The 23,173-nt window shown below is 42.2% G+C and overlaps 1 protein-coding gene across 4 annotated transcripts in view; it reads right to left on the bottom strand.

Moving 5' to 3' along the window:
* CDC42BPB (CDC42 binding protein kinase beta) overlaps nucleotides 1–22,241 on the bottom strand; it is a 127,395-nt gene extending 105,154 nt beyond the window's left edge. For 3 of the 4 annotated variants that reach the window (XM_030558692.1, XM_030558694.1, XM_030558693.1), the window contains exon 1: nucleotides 21,585–22,239. In XM_030558692.1, the coding sequence (XP_030414552.1) occupies nucleotides 21,585–21,762 (178 nt within the window). In that variant the 5' untranslated portion in view covers nucleotides 21,763–22,239. Of the gene's footprint in view, nucleotides 1–21,584 lie in introns of all 4 variants that reach the window. The other variant, XR_003999904.1, reaches the window with a different exon arrangement.
* Between the last annotated feature and the right edge of the window lie 932 nt (nucleotides 22,242–23,173).

Genomic DNA, 23,173 nt, shown 5'->3' with positions numbered 1-23,173 from the left:
GGTTGCAGCTCAGCAGGAGGGATCTGGGTGTTGGGAGATGGAGCTCAGCATGGGGGGTTCAGGTGCAGGGCTTGTCAGAGTGACACAGGGTAAGGGTTTGATGGGAATCATCCCACCTACAAGAATCAACCAAGCAAGTCTCATTTACATCCACAATATCATATTCTTTATAACTGAATACATTCAAGTTTTATAATTCTAATGACTTGTTAATTTTTCATGCTTACTGCATTATCAATACAAATGCAATATGTTAATATGCTTCATCTTTTCTTTCAAAACTCCATCTGTTGTCTTGGAAATGCATGTCAGATGATTAAAGTGAAGGCTTCCTTCTTCCTATTCAGTTTAAAGCCCACCTACCCATTTTGAACACGGTAAATCAGTATTCCTTCAGTTTAAGTAGAACCTCCTATAATCCAAGCAGGCTTGTGTCAAACTCTCAGTTCCAAACCCTCCTCTACACTGATCTGTTAATCTCCAGTCTCCTTCCTTTTTACTTGTATGAGAAGCAGGAAAAATTTAAGACAACTTAAGTTGGAAATGGTAATCTTCCCAGGGTCTGTAAGTGAATAAAGATTCATTCATTTCCTTCCAGCAATCTTCTGCCACATGGAGACAGTATGGATTTTGAGGCAGCTGGGACCAGGGCAGGGAGACAACACTAAAAGTCCCTACTAAATTTAAAATAAACCTTGGTATACTTGCTAAAGCCACTATTTTCACAGAGGAAAAAAACCCAAATTTAATCTCCCAGCTATTTCTTTACGGTCTATCTTTAATTTCCTCCCACATTAAGATTTCTCCCCCATATCACTTAAAGAAACCTTAGCTACTTTTCTCATTTGATCACTGTTTTAGCTCTCAAGTATTTTTACTTGCATATAAAAATCTATTCAGTCTCACATCACATTCATTTAAAAACAATAAGATTACTCATTCCTCATATCCTAGTTTAGGTTCAGTGTTTTATTTCTGATACCTGAGTAATACGGAATTGAGTTTACATAATTCTTTTCTCCAATGTATGTACTTCCAGTTTTCCACTAAGTTCTTGGGAAGACATTTTATTAACTTATTCTAGTCACCTTATTCTCTCCCTTAAGATTAAAATATTTAATTGTTGTATTCTACACATTAACCCATACGTAATGGTATATAGGGACTGAACAATACAGCCTTCCACCTGGAGGTTCCCAATGCAAATGTAATTCAAGTCAGCAATGTGGCCAGATATGATTTTAACCACGGATCCCAGAAATCCATTTGCTGGGGGGGGGGGGGGGGGGCAGAAAAACATGGAATTTGCATTTTTTCAAAGAGTAAGTTTTTACATTATGTGAAAAAATAAAAAAGTAGAACCTGTTTATCTCCGCTTTCATTATCCAACTATCCATGTCAACTGAACTGGGGCTGTGAGCCCTGGGAAGCAGGGCTTGGGCTGTCAGCCTCAGTTGGCCCAACCCACCACGCGGGCCTGATAAAGTTTCAACAAACTTTGGGCACTGTGGACAGAAAAAGACCTCATGTCTGAAAGATGAAAATGTGGCTGGAATGGTGCAACTCTATTTTAACAACCAATATTAACTCAAAGTGAGTAATATTAATATTAAAGCGATTTTTGCTTTTTTTTTGTGCATTTTTTAAAAATTGATTTTTGGAAATATAAAATACTGACAGACACATGTAGTACATGTAAGAAATACAAACTGAAATTCTATTAATTTTATTTTATTATAATGATTGATGGCACTGGTAGGGTTTGAACTTGCTTAAAAATTTTAAATATATGAATAAAATATTGTGTTCAACTGATACCTACATATATTGTGGCCAGGTAAAATAAAGTTCAGCATTCCATTTTAATCACAGAAAAGCGCAGATTTTTATGTTTTCTTATCAGAGAATTTTGGTTTTATCATGGAAAACTAGGATCCCTGAGTATAGCCCATGGGCTATTTAATATCCTATGTGACATGAGAAGTAGATTTTGGTCTAGTTCTTGTGGACCAATGTCCACATGACACAGATTTTCATGACAACTAGCACTAAAAGATCTCCTCATACGTAGTTTCAGTAGACAATGAGATGGGCTAAATCCAGAACTACTCCTTAAGATCAAAGACGAGGCAAACGGGTGCTGCAATGAAGGTAAATTTGTATTTTTGTGTTTACTGTATATAAGGGACATCAGTCTCCAAGGCTGCCACTGCAGCCACCGCTACCAATACTAAATCCACAACATTTAAATGAAGTTGGATAATGGACTTCAAATTTTAAAAAATTATAGAAATGTAGCATTCTTACTCAATTTACATTCTAGAACCAAGCTCATAATACACTGCTAATTAATCTAAAAAGCCAGTTCCATACAACCTTTAAAATTAAGGACTGGAAACTTCTGCACATTACTTCCATAGTGAAGAAACAGTGCAATGACAGACTTCTCAATGGTAACTTTGTTATGGCTTCTCTTCTAGCACTCAAGTTTAACGTTACTTAGATGGTGACATTTACCAAGTTGCCGAAAATTATTCACCAACTGTAAACTAAGACCATAAGAACAGCCATACTGGGTCAGACCAATGGCCCATCCAGCCCAGTATCCTGTCTTCCGACAGTGGCCAATGCCAAGTGCTTCAGCGATAATGAACAGAACAAGTAATCAAGTGATCCATCCCATCACCCATTCTCAGTTTCTGGAGGAGAGGCTAAGGATGTTTCAGAGCGTGGTTTTGCATTCCTGCCCATTCTGGCTAATAGCCACTGATGCACATATACTCCATGGACTTATCTAGTTGTTTTTTGAACTCTATAACTACAGTTGTTTGCGCTTCCCTCACTCTCTCCCCCCCACCAAAAAAAAAAAAAAAAGGAAAAAGGGGAAATCCAAGTGTTATACAATGGTTTCAATGTATATATACATATAAATTGACCTCCTTTGAAGATCCAAACTCCAAGACAACTTGGAAAATATTTAGAATTCAGACCTCTTGTGGACAGATTTCAGCACTTCCAAACAAATAGCAGGAATGGGGTACTTCTGGTGCATAGTTTATAGTTTTTTTAAAAACCTTTGAGAGTTTGAGTTTAAAATCTGAAGTCCTAATCATGATAGCTTAGTAGCTGTCTCCAATGCACGCCCTGCAAAGATCCAAATAAACTGCTCTCTTGTTGATATTTCACTCCTTTGTCCCTCATTATTTCACAACAGGCCAATTTCCTAGCATAGAACACAAATGATCATATTTTCTCCAACAGTTTTGAAAGTAGTTTTGCCCTAACTACATTCTAACCTAAACTATGTTGCATCAGTTGATGAGTGCAAAAAGAATCTATTCCTGATTGTCATTTTCCTGATAATGTAATGGAAAAATTGCAGCAGTAGTCCAGGTGTATTCAGTAAGGGTTTATTGCATCTGCAGGAAAGACTGATGGGATGCTGAGCTGACAGGTTCCCTTTACAAGGAAGTGTCATCATTCTAAATTCTTTATTGCCCCAGCTTGGTATGGAGGAACTGCATACAAGTGAAAAGACTGATTTAGGGTACATCTACACTATGGGATTATTCCGATTTTATATAAACCGGTTGTATAAAACAGATTGTATGAAGTCGAGTGCACGAGGCCACACTAAGCACATTAATTCGGTGGTGTGTGTCCATGGTCCAAGGCTAGCGTCGATTTCCGGAGCGTTGCACTGTGGGTAGCTATTCCGTAGCTATCCCATAGTTCCTCTCACCCCTTAGAATTCTGGGTTGAGAGCCCAGTGGCTGATGGGGCAAAATAATTGTCGCGGGTGGTTCTGGGTAAATGTCATCAGTCATTCCTTCCTCCGGGAAAGCAATGGCAGACAATCATTTCGCGCCCTTTTTCCCTGGATTGCCCTGGCAGACGCCATAGCAAAGCAACCATAGCAAAGCCCGTTCAGCTTTTTTTTTTTTTTTTTTTTTTTTTTTTTTTTTACAGTCACCGTATGTGTACTGGATGCCGCGGACAGAGGCGATACTCCAGCGCTACACAGCAGCATTCATTTGCTTTTGCATGATAGCAGAGACGGTTGCCAGTCGTTCTGTACCATCTGCTGCTGGTGTAAATTGGCAATGAGATGATGGTTATCGGTCCTTCTGTACTGTCTGCTGCTATCATGGGTGCCCCTGGCTGAGATCGGCCGGGGCGCAAAGGCAAAACTGGGAATGACTCCCTAAGTCAATCCCTCCTTTATGGTTTCTAAAAATAGAGTCAGTCCTGCCTAGAATATGAGGCAAGTGTACTAGAGAACCAGTGTATCAGAGAGCACAGCTGCTCTGTGTCAGATCCCGCAGAAATGATGAGCTACATGCCATTCATGGGGGGTGCCTCTGCAACAACCCCACCCGTTGCTTCCCTCCTCCCCTAACCTTCCTGGGCTACTGTGGCAGTGTCCCCTCCATTTGTGTCATGAAGTTATAAAGAATGCAGGAATAAGAAACAATGACTTGTTAGTGAGATAAAATGAGGGGGAGGCAGCCTCCCGGTGCTATGACAGTCCAGGCAGGACATTAAGCGGTGCGGGGAAGAGGAGCCCAGCATGCCACTGCTATGATAGTCCAGGCAGTACAGAATCTTTTCTTTACACATGAAAGGGAGGGGGCTGATGGAGCTCAGCCCCCAGTTGCTATGATGAAGACGGTTATCAGCCGTTCTGTATCATCTACTGGGAATGACCGGGAGTCATTCCTATTTTCACCCAGGCGCCCCTGACCAGTCTCACCTGAAGCCAGCCAGGAGCACTCACGGGTTGATAACAAGGACGGTTACCAGTCCTACTGCCCCGTCTGCCACCGGGGAGGGGAGAGGAGTGGATACTGCTCTTCACTGCTGCAGCATCGCGTCTACTAGCAGCATTCAGTAGACATAGGGTGACATTCAAAGAAGTCAAGAAACGATTCCTTTCCCTTTTCTTTCACGTGGGGGGAGAGGGGGGAGTAAATTGACAAGCTATTCCCGGAACCACGCCGGACAATGTGTTTGAACCTATAGGCATTGAAAGCTAAGCCAAGAATGCAAATACTTTTCGGAAACTGTTGGGGACTATGGGATAGCTGGAGTCCTCAGTACCCCCTCCTTCCCTCCCTCCATGAGCGTCCATTTGAGTCTCTGGCTTCCAGTTACGCTTGTCACGCAGCACTGCGTAGCCTGTAGATTTTTTTTTTCAAATGCTTTGGCATTTCATCTTCTGTAACAGAGCTCTGATAGAACAGATTTGTCTCTCCATACAGCGATCAGATCCAGTATCTCCCGTACGGTACATGCTGGAGCTCTTTTTGGATTTGGGACTGCATTGCCACCTGTGCTGATCAGAGCTCCATGCTGGGCAAACAGGAAATGAAAATCAAAATTTCACAGGGCTTTTCCTGTTTACCTGGCCACTGCATCCAAGTTCAGATTGCTGTCCAGAGCGGTCACAGTGGTGCACTGTGGGATACCGCCCGGAGGCCAATACTGTCGATTTGCAGCCACACTAACCCTAATCTGATATGGTAATACCGATTTTAGCACTACTCCTCTCGGCGGGGAGGAGTACAGAAACCGATTTAAAGAGCCCTTTGTATGGATATAAAGGGCCTCGTAGTGTGGACGGGTACAGCATTAAATCGGTTCAGTGTAGTGTAGACCAAGCCTTACAGTTGAAAAATCCACCAAACACCCTGCTTTAAAACAAAAACATTTGCAGAAGTTTCAATATACAATTTGAGACTGAACTGAGAATCACAATAATGCAAGGCTGGAAGGGACCTCGAGATGTTCTCTCGACCAGCCCCATGAGCTGATACCGGATCAACTAAAAATACACCATTCTTGACAGGTGTTTGTCCAATTTGGTCTTAATTAAAAACTCCCATTGATGGGGATTCCACAACCTCCCTTGAAAGCCTATTCCAGAACTTAACTACCCTTATAGTTAGAAAGATTTTCCTAACATCTAACCAAAATCTCCCTTGTTGCAGATTAAGCCCCTTACTTCTTGTCCTACCTCTGGTAGACATGGAGAACAAGTGATCACAGCTCTCTTCATAATAGCTCTTGACATAATGGAAAACTTACCAGCCCCCCCCCCCCCAGCCCAGTCTTCTTTTCCCAAGACTAAACACACCTATTACTTTTTTAAAACCTTCCTCAGGTTTTCTAAAAATTTTATCATTTTTGTTGCTCTCCTCTGGACTCTCCATTTTTCATCTTTTTTGTTATTTAAAATGCTTGCTTACAAGGCAAGTTAGGGTGCAATCTTGTTTTAAGTTCTCCCTCTTGGATATACTTGACAGTTTTTTTAGATGTGACAAATGCAGCATAGGTGAATTTTTACTGTAAATTATATCAGCTGTTAGTCTCCAGTTGAGCACTTGGAAGTACTACATTTCCCAGTACTTTTAACTGATGTACTTGCAGCCTCTTAATTCATATACTGATGGGTCTCTCTCCGGATTTGTAGTATTTCTTGATAAAGTGCAAAAGATCAGAAGTAGATTGAGTGAGGACTTCCTCTTCTGTGAATTATGATCTCAACTCAGACTCCTTTCACTGATAATGAAGCTTTAGAAGAAAAGTGGTATAGAACATTTATCATATCCTTCTCTCCTAAGAACCAGGAATCTGTCCACTAGGTTTCTAAGTGCTGGAGAAAGGGGAGGTTGAAGTTAAAAGTAGGCCCTGCCCACTCCTCTCTTCCACAAAGGGATAATTCATTATCTTCCACCAGCTGTCACCCATTTTCATCTTCAATAAATGAGTATTTTCACAGGATCCCCACAGATATCTAAAGGCAAATTACTCAAGCACATTTCCCAATAAAATCTTTACAGTCAGTTATTTTGCAACTACCAAGCATACATTTGAAGTTACAGCTAATATAAATATTATTTGAAGTGATGCATTAGATTTAATGATTTTCAAGATATGAAAAGTGCTTACAATTTTAATTGTTCTATGCTGCATATTTAATAGAAGTGACAAAGTCTATCTTGCCTTAAAATACAATATTGTATAATACTGATTTTTTATCTATGGATAGGGTGTTACCTGGCTAATTAAGGGGAGATATAAAAATGGTTACAAAGATTTTGAACAATTAAAGGCTAGAGGAAACTGAGGGTGTGAGAGGGATCATACCCCACTGTCAAGCTTCACAGGGCAATCTATGACTTGAAGAAGAGGGTTCTGGCCCTACCCAGCCACCCGCCCAACATACACAGCAGTTAGAGATTTTCTGAGGGTTTTGGCTTGTGAGCAATGTGCAGGTGCAGCCCAAGACCAAGGAGCTGTGCTGATGGTACTGGAAGGGGAACGTTTCACATATCACTTAAGAACTTGTGTATTTTTCAACTGTTTTTATTGCCAAAATCTGTAGTAGGGATACAGGGCAAGTCTACACTTAGATCGCTGCAGGGGTGCCGCTGAATGAGAGGTGGTACCTATGTCAACGGGAAACACCCGCCCCACCGACCTAACGCTGTCCACACCAGGAGTTAGGTCAGTATACCTGCGTCACTGAGTGATAGTTATGCTGATGTAAATTTATAATGTAGACTCGGCCTAAGTAATACACAGCTCATGGTATCACAAGGATATTCAAAGAACAAACATTTTTATTCTGGTAGTACCTATAGCATGCTGTCCACTTCTGCTGTGCAGTGGAAGAGCAAGATGGACAGGTAGCAGAGACCACCTGATCACTGCAGCAACAGGCCTACATGGAGGCTGCGCCCCACAAGTACCAGCCCCCAACTCAACACAGACCCTTCCAGACCCCGGTCCTTCAGTGCAGTCCCACAGGCCAAAAATATCCTGGATAAAACCCAGGAATATGCCATAGAAAATTGAACACTGAAAATGAAAGGTGTTACTAATACAGTACACTACTGCAACTTTAACCAATTTTAATGCTTCCAATAAGATAGCTAAATTGCCAGATTTTATTAGTTGTAAATATTATGTGTTCTTAAAGTGTTTAGGAATAAAGAAGTTGAATATCTTTCTTTAGACAGTATGTTATCAACTTATTTATATAGTTTACTGTCCAGCTTCAATATCCTTTTAGAGACTCGAGAGCTTCCTGCCAATTTTGTCCTTTTCCATATAGCAAATATGGAGGCCTGGTCTACACTTAGGATTTAGATTGACCTAGCCACATTGCTCAGGGGTATTTAAAAAAAAACCAACACCCAAAATGCCAGAGTTAAGCTGACCTAGCTCCCACTGTAGATGCAGCTAGGTTGTTACAGATTCCTTCCATAGACTAAGCTACTGCCACTTTGGGAGGTGGATCACCCACACTGACAGAAAAACCACTTCAGTAGATGTAGGAAGCATCTAAATTACAGTATTACAGCATTGTAGAGGCAGCATGATTTATTTCTAATGGAGCTTGAAACTGTCTCAGCAATTTTTGGCTTATTGCATTAAGTGATCCTAGCAGTGCTGGGAACAGGATTTAAGTTTAACTCTGAACAGTTTGCGCAAGTCTCATGTTACCAAAGTGGAAACCTTAAGAAAAACATTACAATACGAGATAATTTCCCAGATTATAGATTATAACAATTACAAGGAAGATTCCATGTTTACCTTTATATAGATAACTGCATGCTCTGACCACTAATGTCTGGCAAACAGATTCAAAAATTACATCTCAGACCCTTTTGCCACCCAGTTCTTATATCCAACTGACAAGTTAACCCTATATTTTCCACAAGAAATTGCATGACTAGACACTCCATTGTAAGGCTCTTGGGAACCCTATACAATAGTGTCATGAATTATTTCAAAACATTTAACAACTAACAAGACAAAAAGGTAATCTTACTAAGAAAAAAGGATGAATCCTACATAGTTAAACCACGTTAAGCTGAGAGGACTTGCAACCAGTAAAGGTAATACTGTCCTATTGCCAAGAAAAGTGTTAAGATAAGTTCCTGTCTGCATCCTAAAAACTTGCCCATACCGGTATTGCCCTGGCCTCTTCCTTTGTCATTCAGTGTTAAAGGCATTCTGAACTATATGCATTTCCTCACCTTTTGGGGGCGAAGCCATACTTTCAGGCACCTGCTCCCCTACTTGGTGTAAACTTTGCTTGTACCAATCAGAAACGAACCCCACACACAGTTTTTGGGCCCCATCCCCTATGACACTTCTATGATGTCATAGTGGGTATTTTAGGCTGGTCTGCCATGTGCAGGAAGAAGAGGAAAAAGAAAAACGAATCCTGTGTACCTTGTGCACACCCGTAACCAAGCCTGATCACCTCGAAGCCTCTCTCAGCTCACGTGTTTTAAGCAGAATTTCTATGTTTGCCGGTCGTTATGAGTTGGTTTGTATTCGTAAGTATTGGTTATTACTAAATGCTACATCTGTGTTTATAAATATTGTTTAATAGTAAATACTTTAGCCATTGTATGTTTTAAGTTCCATTAACCCTATTAGCTAATCATACGCTGCTCCCCTACCCCTTGTAACTATCCCCAATAAAACTTTTAATTAATTAATTTTAGTTGTGTGCGTGCCTGCAGTTTGCATCGTAACCCATACCCTCCTTGCATCCCTTACCTATACAGTCTATCGCCACGTGCAGCCTTGTAAATAACAGGTCTGCATTTTTCTTTCGCCCCTAAAAGGACGTGGCAATCTACAAAAAGAGTGCCACTGCTTCTTAACATATGGTTCAATGGATCACTTATGAAGCAAAAAGGTTAACAAACAGTTCAATTTTTCCTCATTCAGAAGCATGAAGTTAAAAAGTTATAAGTATGTCAATATTTACATTTTCACCATATAAAAAGGGAACGCCCACAAAAACTTGATGCCTGAAAAATACACGATATGGCTGATACTTACATATATCAAACTCAAAATACTAAACTTATTTCAGTAGTAGAGACTACTTTATTTGCAAAGAAAAAAAATTCTGTTTCATGCACATTTCTTCTAAGTTTATGAGATCAGGAAGAGCAACTCTACTGAAAAAAACCAACAATTTGTTGATAGCACACATACACAAACACTAACATCAAGCTTTTTACATAATAAACTGTTTTAAATGGCAATACACCGACATGGGGCCAAGCTATTCTAGGGTGGCCTGTGAAAAATTTTCAAGAAAAATGATCAAAAGGTCTTGGGTTTGTCCTGATGTGGAAATTTTGAAACGTAAAAACATTTGCGAGATAGGAAAAACATTCCACCCCCCCAGCAATACATACGGGCAGCAATGAAACTGACAAGAAATCAGGCCAGTTTCATGCTTCTAGTGTTAGGAAAATTATGAGCAGCAGCAGACACAGTCACTGGAGTTTTTCCACTGGGGAGGATGAACGAAGAACAGAGGCAGAAATGGCAAAGACAACCACAACAGCAGGTGGGAAGCTAGGGAAGAAGTAGAGTAGTGAGACTCCCTTCTAGCCTCACAATAGACAAAACTCTATACTGAGAGGGGTAAGAGAAGGCAGCGAATTTGCTTATATCCAGAGAGAAGGGGCCTTAAAATTTACCAGACAGATTTTATTGTACAATTCCTACAACATCCCTCTTCCTTAGCAGACAGGATCAGGGGATTGGCTTTTCACCTGTCATTGCTCCTAGACATCAGGCTTCCTTATCATTCATGACACACTGGTTATTACGTGTTTAGTAGAATTTCCAACTGTAATGGGAGTGTGCGCGGCGGGAAGGGTCAAGAGACATGCACATGGGGGAGACAGATTGACGAGATGAGTTAGAAGAGAGTACTGCAGTATAACATGAAACATTTAAATGATTCAGATCCATTAAGTTGTGCACATTGTTAGACCATGTAACCATATGATCTTGTTATTACCTTTGTCCTCCCCACCCTCCTCTGACTGTTACACTCACTTGTATTTTGTCTTTAATTATATTGAAAGCTCAAGGGCAGGGACCATCTCTACCTGTGTTTGGTGAGCTCCTAGCACTATGGGGTCATGACCTTAATTCAGGCCTTTAGGTATTACTCTAAAGGCTTGTCTACCCTCAAAATTTGTGCAGCTTTAATAATACTGGTACAACACCCTTGGTGTTTAAACAGCTATGCCAGTACAAAGGTGCTTATACTCCCACACAGAAAGAGGAAGAAGATATACAAATATATAGGTGCCTTATACCAATCTAACTGCTTCCACGCTGGAGGCATTGTACTGATATAACTATTTAGTGTAAAACAAAAAGAAAGTCACTCTCCTAACCAGAATTCTTACACTGGTAAAGAAACTGTGGCCATGCCTACAGTACCATATATGTTAGCAAAACTAACGTTGCTCAGGGGTGTGAGGAAAAACACCCAAGTGACACAAATTAAGCCGTCATAAGTGACAGTGTGCACAGCGCTATGTTGGCGAGAGATCTTATAGTGGTGCAGCTACATCAGTACAGCTGTGCTGCTGTAAGGTCTCTAGTGTGGACACAGCCTGCGTATAGACCAGGCCTTATACCAGGGGTGGGCAAACTTACTGGCCTCAGGGCCACATCGGGTTTTGTAAATTGTATGGAGAGCCAGTTAGGGGAGGGGGTTGTGGCTCGGCCCCTACCTCCCCCGGGAATCCTGCCCCATCCAACTCCCTCTGTTCCCTGACAGCCCCTCTGGGACCCCTACCCCATTCATACACCCACGCTCCCTGTCCCGACTGCCCCTGGAAACCCGCTGCCTCATCCAACCCCCCGTTCCCTGACAGCTCCTCTGGGACCCCTGCCCCTGACTGCCCCCTGCTGCCCCATCCAACCTCCCCTCCTTCCTGGTGCTCCTCCCTGGGACCCTTGGCCCCATTCAACCCCATTCCCTTGTCCCCAACCACCATCCACACTCCCACCTCAATCACCACCCCGAACTCCCCTGCCATCTATCCAACCTCCCTCCCCCGTGTGCCCCCTTACCGCGCTGCCTGGAGCACCGGTGGCTGGCGGCGCTACATCCGGCCATGCTGCCACCACCGCCGCCATCACACAGCACAGAGCATTGGGTCAGGCTGGGCTCTGCAACTGTGCTGCCCAAGGAGATCACAGCCCAGAGCACTGTGCTAGTGGTGAAGCGAGCGAGCTGAGCCTGCAGGCGAGGGGGGACAGCAGGGAAGAGGCTGGCAACAAGCCTCGCAGGCCAGGCAGGACAGTCCCGCAGGCCATAGTTTGCTCATTCCTGCCTTATACAAATGAAATTCTGGAGAGATGTGAGAGAAGAAAGGGACAAAACAGGGGAGAAGGTACAGAACATAACGTAGGGGAAAGAGGTGATGTGCTGGAGCAAGTGACTGAAAAATTGTAAACAGACTTGAAAGATAATTCAGGAAAAAGATATACCAACTTTATAGGAAAGGAAACAGTGCATCCAGGAAGAGGAAGAAGGTAGAACAAAACAGAAGAGATGTATGTTACATCAAAGTGATAATATGCCATAATAAAACAGGTGTGTATTGTATTTAATTCCTTTAAATTGCAAGATGAATAGCCTCAGGGGCTGGGAGGGGTTCAACAGTACAGGAGCAAAACATCTTTTTCACTCTTGCCAGTTGGCATTGGATACACATATCAAGCACTGCATATAAAATAACAAACCTTTTACTTAAGCCTCATCCACACAGAAGTTGTATCAGTTTTATCACGAGCATTTTTAAACTGATTTAATTAAACTAGTACAAATCTCTGTGTAAACATTATCCAATTAAAACTGGATTTCATCAGTTTAGGTTGCACTGGTAAATTTAGTAATGATGCAAGTTGAACCAATATAAAACAGATTTAAATGTACTAAGCATCCACACAGAGTTTTGCAATGGGTTGACTAAGTTAGTTTAAAAACGGGAAAAACTCTGTTTAGACCACGTCTTAGCAAAGTAACTGTATGCATTTAGCATCACTGTGGGCAAGGGAAAACAGCACATTTAGGATGAATGATATTTTTACTGTTTATTTGGATATGTGCATATACAATTAGCTAAAAAGAGCACACAGAGATAACGGTACATAAATTATGAGAATCTCAGCCTAGGTCTTCCATAGCAACTAGTGATTTTGGATACCCAACTAGGGTATGATATTTAGAGAATGATTGCTCAGCATTTTCCAGAAGTTTGGCCCCTTTCAAGGTGTCTCAAATTGGGCACCCAAAAAACACTAATCATGTTTGAAAGCTTAGTCTCTGGTAAGTATTATTAGGTTTCAAAGATCAGACCCTTATGACTTGAACAGTGGAAGTGCACAGCTCGGAACCACTTCAGGATGCCAATGGCCCTGTTCTGCAGACTTACACACATGCTTACCTTCATGCATTACAAACACTTCCACTGACTTCTATGGGATTAGTCAAAGTGCATAAAGTTAAGCACATGCCTAAATCTTTGCAAGATCAAGGTCTAAAACTGCATCATACATTTTCACATCCAGGAAGTTACCTTCAACAATCATTAGGACTAAAAACTTGTTTTTTAATTAAGTCTTGCATTTGGTCAATCTGAATCTGTCAGAGAAACTGTATAAATATATCGAATGGATCAGGAGTTTGACATCTTGGGATTAAGAATATTAGGATATTGCTTATTCCACTATCAGGAAGGAAGAGAGGGAGCCAATATGTGTAAAAATGAAATAGCAATGGATTGTAAAGATTTCAGCTACCTGTCACATGTTGGGAGTCAGTTACAAGGATAATTCATCTTGTATCACAATCTTAACTGTACTTAGACATTCTCAGTCTGTGAATTTCTTTACCAGATCACCTAGGACACTCATACATTATTATTTTCAAAAGAAAGTATTCAGGTGCTCGGTGGCAGGTGTGGTATAAACAGTTAGATAGCTATGTCTACATTAAGTGTATATTAAATCTTTGGAAGGCTTAAAAAACTCAGTCCTGAGTCTGTGCAAATCACTGGCCATCTGGTACTTTTACATTGTCAGGGACAAATATCAATTAGAAAACATCAACAAATCCACCTGATTTTTACAAACTAAGATTTGCTTGTGGCAGAGTATTCTATTCCTTTTGCTGGAATGAATAAGTCAGTCACATCCACTAGATTTCATCAAGATTCTTTTTTGTGATAAATTTGGATTTGAGACAGAAAGCATCATTAGACTTTTCAAAGTCCAAATTATACCTTGTTTGCTTCAAACCAGTCTCTCAGAAACTGCTTGTCTGAATGACCTCAAATTATGCCAGTTCTACTCTTGCAACAAACTACACTACAACATCTGAAGTGCACAAGTTTGAAGAATCTAGATAGGACCAAAAACACCAGTAAAGGAAATATTACTAACTTAACTCTAGACTAGCATTTCTCCACATTAAACACACACACAGAAAAGAAATCTAAAATCAAAATTAGTTTCCATGTAGGAATCTAACGAGACAATTAGTCACTTCAGTTCTGTGACTCTTGTATAGTTCTCGGAAATAAATGGCTTAACTACAACAATTCCATCACTACCAAAGCAGAAATAAGCATATTTGTACGGAAGAGCTAGTTTAACTTCACCTGGTAAAGAGATTCAGCGCATTCAAGTTCATTAACTAAACTGACATCCACTCAGTTTTTTTATACTGATGAGACTTCACGGGCATCAACTGGAAGTTATGGTGACAAAAGTATTTTCTTGGCAAAACTCAACTTAAAGTAATATTTCACATGCAAAAGCTATGTTGAAAGAAGGTTCCAAGTTGCTATAACTGAAAGTTAAGAAACGTTAGCTTTATGATTGCAACCACAGTTGTGCTCCCTTATGCATCCATTCTATGCACAGACTAAGACAGAAGTCCATGCAGAAAAACAGCATGTGATCATGTATTTAAAAACAGTATAGGGGAAAGAATTTAGTTTGCTTAATTTATAACTGCCAGTACATTTCCTAACTTAAAGTTCCGAACTTTCAAGTCACAAACAAAACAACATTATTTTAATGTAGTTATGTATTCAATTTCTGGACAAAGTTTTTCTTAATATAAACAAACGGTGATTTTTAGCAGCTTCTCTCTCAGCAAAACATGAGCAGAATTTCATGGGACAAAGAAAAAGCACTTCTCTAGCCTAAGGACTTTCTCCTTGCTTAATTTCCAAAGCCTGTGGCAAACAATAGAGGTATGGGGGCCTCAAAAACAAAACAAAACAAAAAAACCATACAACACCACACACAATACTAGAAACTTTTAAAATGGGAAGTATTAGGCAACATAAATACAGAGCTTGCTGCTATCTTCACCATAATACCACACATTTTGCCAAAAGAAAGCAAGTTTGTATTCAGAGATCATAATATTTTCACTAATTAACCAAAATTTATTTGAATTAATCTGAATTTAATTATTCTATAAAAGATTAAGATAGGGAGTACAACTTGTTTCTTCTGGCTAGTTTATGTCATCTACCATAGTTTTATAGACTCCATGATCATTTATAGATTCCATGGTACACAGAAGGGACCACTGTGATCATCTAGTCTGACCCTCCTATATAAAACACAGGCCAGAGAACTTCCCCAAAATCATTCCTAGAGCAGACCATAGAGAAAAGCAGTCAATCTTGATTTAAAAATAGTCCGTGACAGAGAATCCACCACAACTCTTGGTAAATTGTTCCAGTGGTTAATTACTCGCAGCATTAGAAATTTAGGTCTTATATCCAGTCTGAACTTGACTAGCTTCAACTTCCAGTCATTGGATTGTGTTATACCTTTTTCTGCTAGATTAAGAGCTCATTAAATATTTGCTCCCTGTGTAAATACTGATAGACTAATCAAGCCACCCCTTAACCTTTCTTTGTTAAGCTAAATAGACTGAGCTCTTTGAGTCTCACACTATAAGGCATGTTTTCTAATCCTTTAATCATTCTCATGGTTCTTTTCTGAACCCTCTCTAAACTATCCATACGCAGCTGTGGGCATCTGGACTAGACATAATAGTTCAGCAGTGGTCGCACCAGTGCCAAATACAGAGGTAAAATAATCTCTCTACTCCTACGTGAGATTCCCCTATTTGTGCAACCCAGGATCACGTTAGCTCTTTTAACCAGTATCATGCTACCAATAGTTGAGAGTCACATTATTCATACTTGATGCATTAAAATGGGTGTTCAAAGCTAGGAGAAGCACTGGGTAAAGTTTGAAAATGGGAAGTAGATATTCTTGAAGAAGTGATAAGCTCCTATATGCCAAAGTTACTTCTGAAAACTGTATTGTATCCTAAGTAATTAACCTGATATACCCACTAATTTGGAATATGAAAACATATTATAAAGGCTTGGTCGTATGTCAATATTAAGATTCAGGTAAGATTTCCACTTAAAGCAGAGATTTAGCCTTTTTAGAAGAAAATGAATACTATGCACCTTCCCAAAATTTACAGCACAATGTTAGTAAAAACAGAATTTTCTGGGACTGCCAGTGAATTGGTTGCTTAGTTTGAATTAAATTTAAAAATGAATTTTTGAAATGTCCCAGTGATTGACTTTTTGCAGACTCCTCGTGATAACAAGTGGCTGGTTTGTCACCCTTCAATCTTTTCATATAGTTAAGACTCATTACCAGCTACCTTTGAATGTACATTAGATTTTAATTAAGCAAAGTTATCAATGATTGTCAAGACAGCAAGGAAAACAGGAAAACAGACTCAATGTAGCTGTCACATCCAAGACACCTCTATGCCGATATAACACGAATTCAGATATAATGCGGTAAAGCAGCGCCCGGGGGGAGGGCTGCACACTCCAGTAGATCAAAGCAAGTTCAATATAACGCGGTTTCACCTATAACACAGTAAGATTTTTAGGGCTCCCGAGGACAGCATTATATTGGGGAAGAAGTGTACTTATCAATCAAGCTCTTTATCCCTTCAAGTAAAATTTGCCACATCACCACCAGTGGATGATGCCACTAGTAAAGATAATCACTATTTTCCACGAGACTGAAGCTACATGCTGCCCTCAAAGATGGCTGCCATTTCACTAAAACCTGCCACTAGTTGACATAAATTAAATGTAGAACATCTATGTTTTGTTGGATGCTGTGCCATAATTTACATACTGTAATGTTTTTTCACTCTGAGGTTTCTTTCAAAAGGATATTTTCTCACTATGTGAATTAAATAAGCTATTTATTTAAAAAAAAAAGAATAAACCAACCACAAGAATCCCTGTACATACACATCAGCAGGATTTGAACCCACAAATCTTCAGATCCCCAACTCTAACTCCTACACCATCTGAGCTACTGAAATAGCTTTTTAAAAAAAAAAAAAATGAGGGAAGGACCTAACACACACTTTGATCCAGTAAATAGTTATAATTATCTGCCAGTGGTTCTCAACCAGGAATGTGTGTACTCCTGTGGATACAAAGAGGTCTTCCGAGGGTGCATCAACTCATCTAGATATCTGCCTAATTTTACAACAGGCTACATGAAAAGCACTAGCAAACTCAGTACAAACTAAAATTTCATAAAGACAATGATTTGTTTATACTGTTCTATATACTATATGCTGAAATGTAAGTACAATATTTATATTTTGATTGATTTACTTTATTATATGGCAAAAAGGAGAAAGTCAGCAATTTTTAAGTAATAGTGCTGTGACACTTTTACGTCTTATTTTGTAAGCAAGTAGTTTTTAAATGAGATGAAACTTGTGAGTATGCAAGACAAATCAGACTCCTGAAAGGGGTACAGTGGTGTGGAATGGTTGAGAACCACTGTAGTAGATGGTAGGAGGATGCTTGAGATTGCTGATGGCTGTGAGAGAGGAGTGTTACCTATGGTCAGAGCAAGGGAACTAGTAATCAGGACTCCTAGATTGTATTCCTGGGTCTGGGAAAGGAGTGTTGTCTAGTGGCTAAAGCAACAGCTCAGGCAGCATCACCAAGAATTGACATCTAACAAATTCTTTCTAACAGTATGAGACTGAGGGATGCAATATTAAGAATTTGGCTTCTGCTCCTAGTAAGGACATTCTCAAATAAGATAACTCACAGATTGTACAAACTGTGTGATTGATACGTGCCTACCTTCTAAGGTGGTGGTGGGGAAAATGAGCCCTTTTTCAATAAAAAGTTAAAAAGTGAAAAGAAATGTGAATAGCTAAAAGCAGAAGAGATCTGAACTCCCTTCCTGGCTTCCAGTTCAGCTCACCTTTCCCTACTAAAGGTCTTTTTATGGAACCTCTCACCCCCTCTTCTCTTCCCCAGACTCAGAGCTTGATTCAATTGAAATACTACACTTCCACACTCTGCTTGCCATAGGAAAATTAGACTATCCTGAGTCAAGGCGGCAGCCTCTTGGCTCAGTTCCAATGGGACTGAAGCCACGAGGAAGATGACCAACCCCTACATTCTAACAGTTAGGAAACAGTGAGGAGATGAGCAGAAGCTTTTGGCACAGACAATCAGGAAGCAGCAATCAGAGTTCCAGGGACAGAGCAGCTATAAGCTCCAGTGTTAGGGACTCAGCAGCTTCTGTAAAGTTCTGCAATTCTGAGATGGTCATCCACTGTAAGGAGCTGTGGCCAGCCTGGTGGAGTAGATACAGTAATTCACATTCTTCTGCTGCCCCAGGAACATGAGCTCCCTTGTGCCAGGCTTAGGAAGGGTAGCTCCTCCCCACTATCCGCCACTTCAAACATCTTTGCTTCCTCCATATCCCTACAAGCCATAGGAAATACTGAGATAAATCCTGGTCTGTTCTTCCATGCCCAAAGCCTCCTTTCACTTGTCAAATTGAGAACCTATGAAAATCCATAAACAAAAATTTCCCTTAGAAGTGGTTACGTTAGGCTTTGTCTCACTGGAAAGTTGTTCAGAGGTGTGGAAAATAAACCACACCCCAACGACAAAAAAATGTTGCCAATGAAAAGCGCCAGTGCAAACATCACTTTGTCGGCAAAAGAGCTCTCCTGCTGACAAAGCTACGGCCGCTCATTGGGGATGGAAGTTTTTTTGTTGGCAGAAGAGCTCTCCCCTGCTGACAAACAGCGGCGACACTGTGTGCCTTTTAGTGACATGGCTGTAGTTGCACAACTGTGTCACTAAAAGGTGCGTAGTGTAGACACAACCTTAGGTTATGTGTAATATCCCCCAAGTTAAAACCTAAACAAAAAAATGCCAGTTATAGGTCCCCTCTAACACTGCACATTTTCTTTGACAGTGACAAACTCCATATTGTCAGAAGGAACTTCCTTCTGCCTCCAGCTGACAAGGAGACACGTTGATCTCCCTCAAAGTATAACTACAACCTCATACTTCCCTCCAAACATAACAGGTTACATTCAACTTGTGCAGATCAACCTTGAATGTTTGCTAATACTGATGAGGCTGTAATTAAGATTTTGCATTCTACCACAAGGAAGATTTGTGTGTCATGTGTTGTGTTTCTTTATTACACTTCTACCTGTATATAATGCCACCTGATTACAGCCGAATTCAGATACAACGTGGTAAAGCAGCGCTCCAGGGGGGCGGGGCTGCACGATCTGGCAGATCAAATCAAGTCCAATATAACATGGTAAGATTTTTTGGCTCCTGAGGACAGCGTTATATCGAGGTAGAGGTGTAGTTGGAGGCAAAAGCAAGTTCCTATTGATGAGGAGTCCATCAGTGGAAATATGCTGTGAGGGTATTAAGGTACAGATAAAAGATGTCCCATAATTGCATTTATTTGCTTTATAAGGCTTGCACAGTTGGGTGAGAACATATTAATCAACCTGGATCATCTTTAAAGGTAGTTTTTTGTATATGGAATATAAATATACAGAACTACATTTGTAGACCAGTTTCCTTTTCAAACTGTTTTGATTATAAACTTTTATCCCTACTTACAAATACTATAGCACCAGATGGCAGCTTACATGCATTATTAAACAGCTACTTTGTTACATTAAGATGGCCTACAGTTATTGATTTGATAGTACCACAATGCAACAAATATGCTGCTATTACTAGCCAGACTTCACATCAAGCCAGAAAGCTTTTCATATTTATTCCGTGAAAATGATGTATAAAAATAGGAGAACCAATTTTACAAGAAGTAACAGATTAGTCTGTCATTAGCACGCTGGATGACAGTATGATGGTTGTCCAATAAGAGATGATCACCAAAGAACTATAGAGAAAGTACCTTATCCTTCAGAAATCACCCTGCCCTAACCTCTCTTCTCAATCTCAGGGCTAGACTATAAACAGTCTGTTACAATCATGGTTGGTAACTTGTCTGCATGTAAATTCAAAAAGTGAAATGATCATACACAATTGTTTACAAGAATGTGGAAACAGAATCCACTTTGCAGATGACATACAAAAAGCTCCCACCACAAAACAAATGAGCAATGCACCCATAGCTGCAGACTTGCAAAGCAGATGCAATAAAGTGGTTAATTATTCAGTTGACAATCACACTATTGACGTCAACAGAAGACTGCGGGAAGTGAATCCCCTTAGTTTGTTAGCATATAACTAAGAGTAGTGGCCCCCACAGAAATTGAGAACCAACTATTCCAATATTTTGGAGCACTAGTCTAATATTAAGGCATTTATTCAGATAAAGGAGTAGACTTCTTTACAACCCTTTCCCCAAGGAAACCCTCTTTTTAAAAAAGAGTATTTCTTTAAAAATTCATTTCACATGTGTGTGACAAAGAGGATAATGAAAGGCGCCCATGGTCTTGCAAGTGTTACTTCCCCCACAGTTTTTTATCCCATGAAGAAAGTTAGTCACCTTCACCACTCAGTATTATTTATTTCAACAACCCAAATAGGTCAGTTACTATCACCAATTTAACATAAATCAGGGCAGTAGTTCCAATCCAGTAGCTATGCCACATGACTACCTATAAATAAAATTCCTAACACAGTCAGGCACCTTTATAAGAAAAAGGTTTTATTCTATGTGCCACCACCTGTGCCTGCCTTTCCTTTGTCAGTAGGACTGTGGATTTTCTGTGTGTAGGTTGGTTAGTACACCATGAAACTAACACAAACAATGCTACTATCACAGGGATTGTCTGGAATTGCCCCTTTCCTTCAGATGTGTGCTCAGACTAAAAAGTGCACCCTAAATGGCAAGTGCCCTCCCCACACACACACCTCCACCCGCCCGTCAACTGATTATAACAAATCCGCCACAACCAGGGCACAAAGCCTTGCTAAATAAACAATTTCCTGGCATACCCCTGCTGCCTCCACCCTTTCCAGGTAGGCAGAGGATTAGCCTGACATTTCAGGCTAAGCCAAGCGGGGTTTCAGGCCAAGGGCACTCCGGGGCCACTCCTTTTACTCACTGCCAGGCGGCTCTTTTGGAAAGAAGGGAGAGCTGGGAGGCGGTGGTTACGGGGCTTCAAGGGTCACATCCTGGCGGCTAGGGTGTTACTAAAGGAGATGTCACACCCAGTGGGCGGCCTCTCCTCTCCATGTAAAGCCCAGGGTTTAAACCCGGGGTGTGGCAGGATGACAAGTCGGCGCTGCCCCTCCCCAGCCAGCTCTCCCTGGTCCAGGGCTGCTCCCAGCTCCGGGGCTTTCCTCCCCACCCCCACCGGCGAACCCTCCATCGCCCGCCCGTCCCCCATCAGGCCTCACCCCACTCGAGGAAGTCGGAGACGTATCGGTCCCTGCGGAGCGGCGAGTCGCGGCTGCACTCGGTGTAGAGCCCGACAATCAGGTCCAGCAGAGTCTCCACGCTCAGCGCGCTCTCGTTGTGCCGCGGCCCGTCCAGCAGCAGCTGCTCCAGCATCTTCAGCCGCACCTTGGCCGACATGGTGCCGCCGGGCGGAGCCGGGGCGCGCCGGCCCGGGCAGGGAGACGGGAACGTGCAGAAGCCCGAGGCGCCGCCGCTTCAGTGTCCCCGCAGCAGCGGCAGCACCATCCGCTCCGCGGCACTCGGCTCGGCGGCCCGGACCCGGCAGCGGCGGGGTCTCCTCCTCCCCCTCACGCCGACATTTTGGGAGCCCCCCCGGGGGCCGGGCAGCTGCTTCCACAGGTTCTGCCCCAGGCCCGGCTGGTCCATTGACCGGTCCGCCCGGACCCGGCCTCCGCGCCCGGCTTCTCTCAGCGCCCCGGAGTCCGCTACGGGGAACGGGGGGGCGCCGCGGCTGCTCCGCCTAACGGGACCGGAGGCCTCAGGTAGCCAGGGGCAGCGGCGACTCTTCAGCAGCGGCGAACACGGTTCTGTCCGGAGGAGACACCAAGCGGCCCCAGCCGGGACCCAGAGCTACGCCCACCACGCTAGCGTCCCCACGCACGGACGTGCGGGGCGGGGCGAAGCCGTATTGGGGAAAGCCGCTTGCCGTAGTGTGAAATGAGGAAGGGGCGCCATCAAGTGTCTTTGGATTGAAGTCCGCAGATTCGCCACCCATGAGCGGCAGCGAAACAATTTATTACCGGGCAGTGGAGGGGACGTGAAGACTTTGGTGTCTGCTCAGCAGATTCGCATCGGCTCCTCCCTTCTAGCTGAGTAGCCGCCGAGTTAGTCTGTAGCCGGGAGGAGAACGGGTGCTCGCGGCACCTCAGAGCCTAACAGGTTTATTGTAGCTGCAGCTCATCTGCCTCTGGGGAAATTGTGGCAGCAGCTTTAGGGGGGCTCAGGTAGGGCCAGCGGTGAGGTAACCCCGGGAGCCCTGCGCAGGGGGAGGGGTTGGCTGAGCTGCCCGAGAAGGCAATAGGCTCCAGCCTGAGGGGAGCTGTGGCCGGAGGCCCTGCACACGCGATGGAGCAGCACTTGGGGGCCAGGACAGGCTTCTCAGAGTAGGGTTACTCTGTTATGATTTGAAAGGCATCTGGGGGTCACTCCATCCCCAAACCACCACCCAAGCTTTAGTAGTGGTCCAGCACACTGGGGGTGTGCTACACTGTGATCAAAGGGAAGTTACTGGTAGCCAAGCTAATACAGTAGGTTGTCAGAAAATAACATAGGGTATTTTATTTAGCCCAGAACAAATGAACTGGATTCCACTTACCTACTAAAACATTACACAGATGAATATATATAATAAAGTATGTATAAGGGTTTGACTACACACACACACTCACCCACCCCTCCCTGGCACCTTATAGACTAACAGACATATTGGAGCATAAGCGTCCACCACATGCGTCTGACAAAGTGGGGATTCACCCGCCAAAGCTTATGCTCCACTACATCTATTAGTCTACAAGGTGCCACAGGACTC

Source organism: Gopherus evgoodei, chromosome 4, assembly GCF_007399415.2.
Source record: "Gopherus evgoodei ecotype Sinaloan lineage chromosome 4, rGopEvg1_v1.p, whole genome shotgun sequence".
Lineage (NCBI taxonomy): Eukaryota > Metazoa > Chordata > Testudines > Testudinidae > Gopherus > Gopherus evgoodei.
The sequence above is the reverse complement of the archived record's forward strand: the minus strand, read 5'-3'. Positions and strand labels throughout refer to the sequence as shown.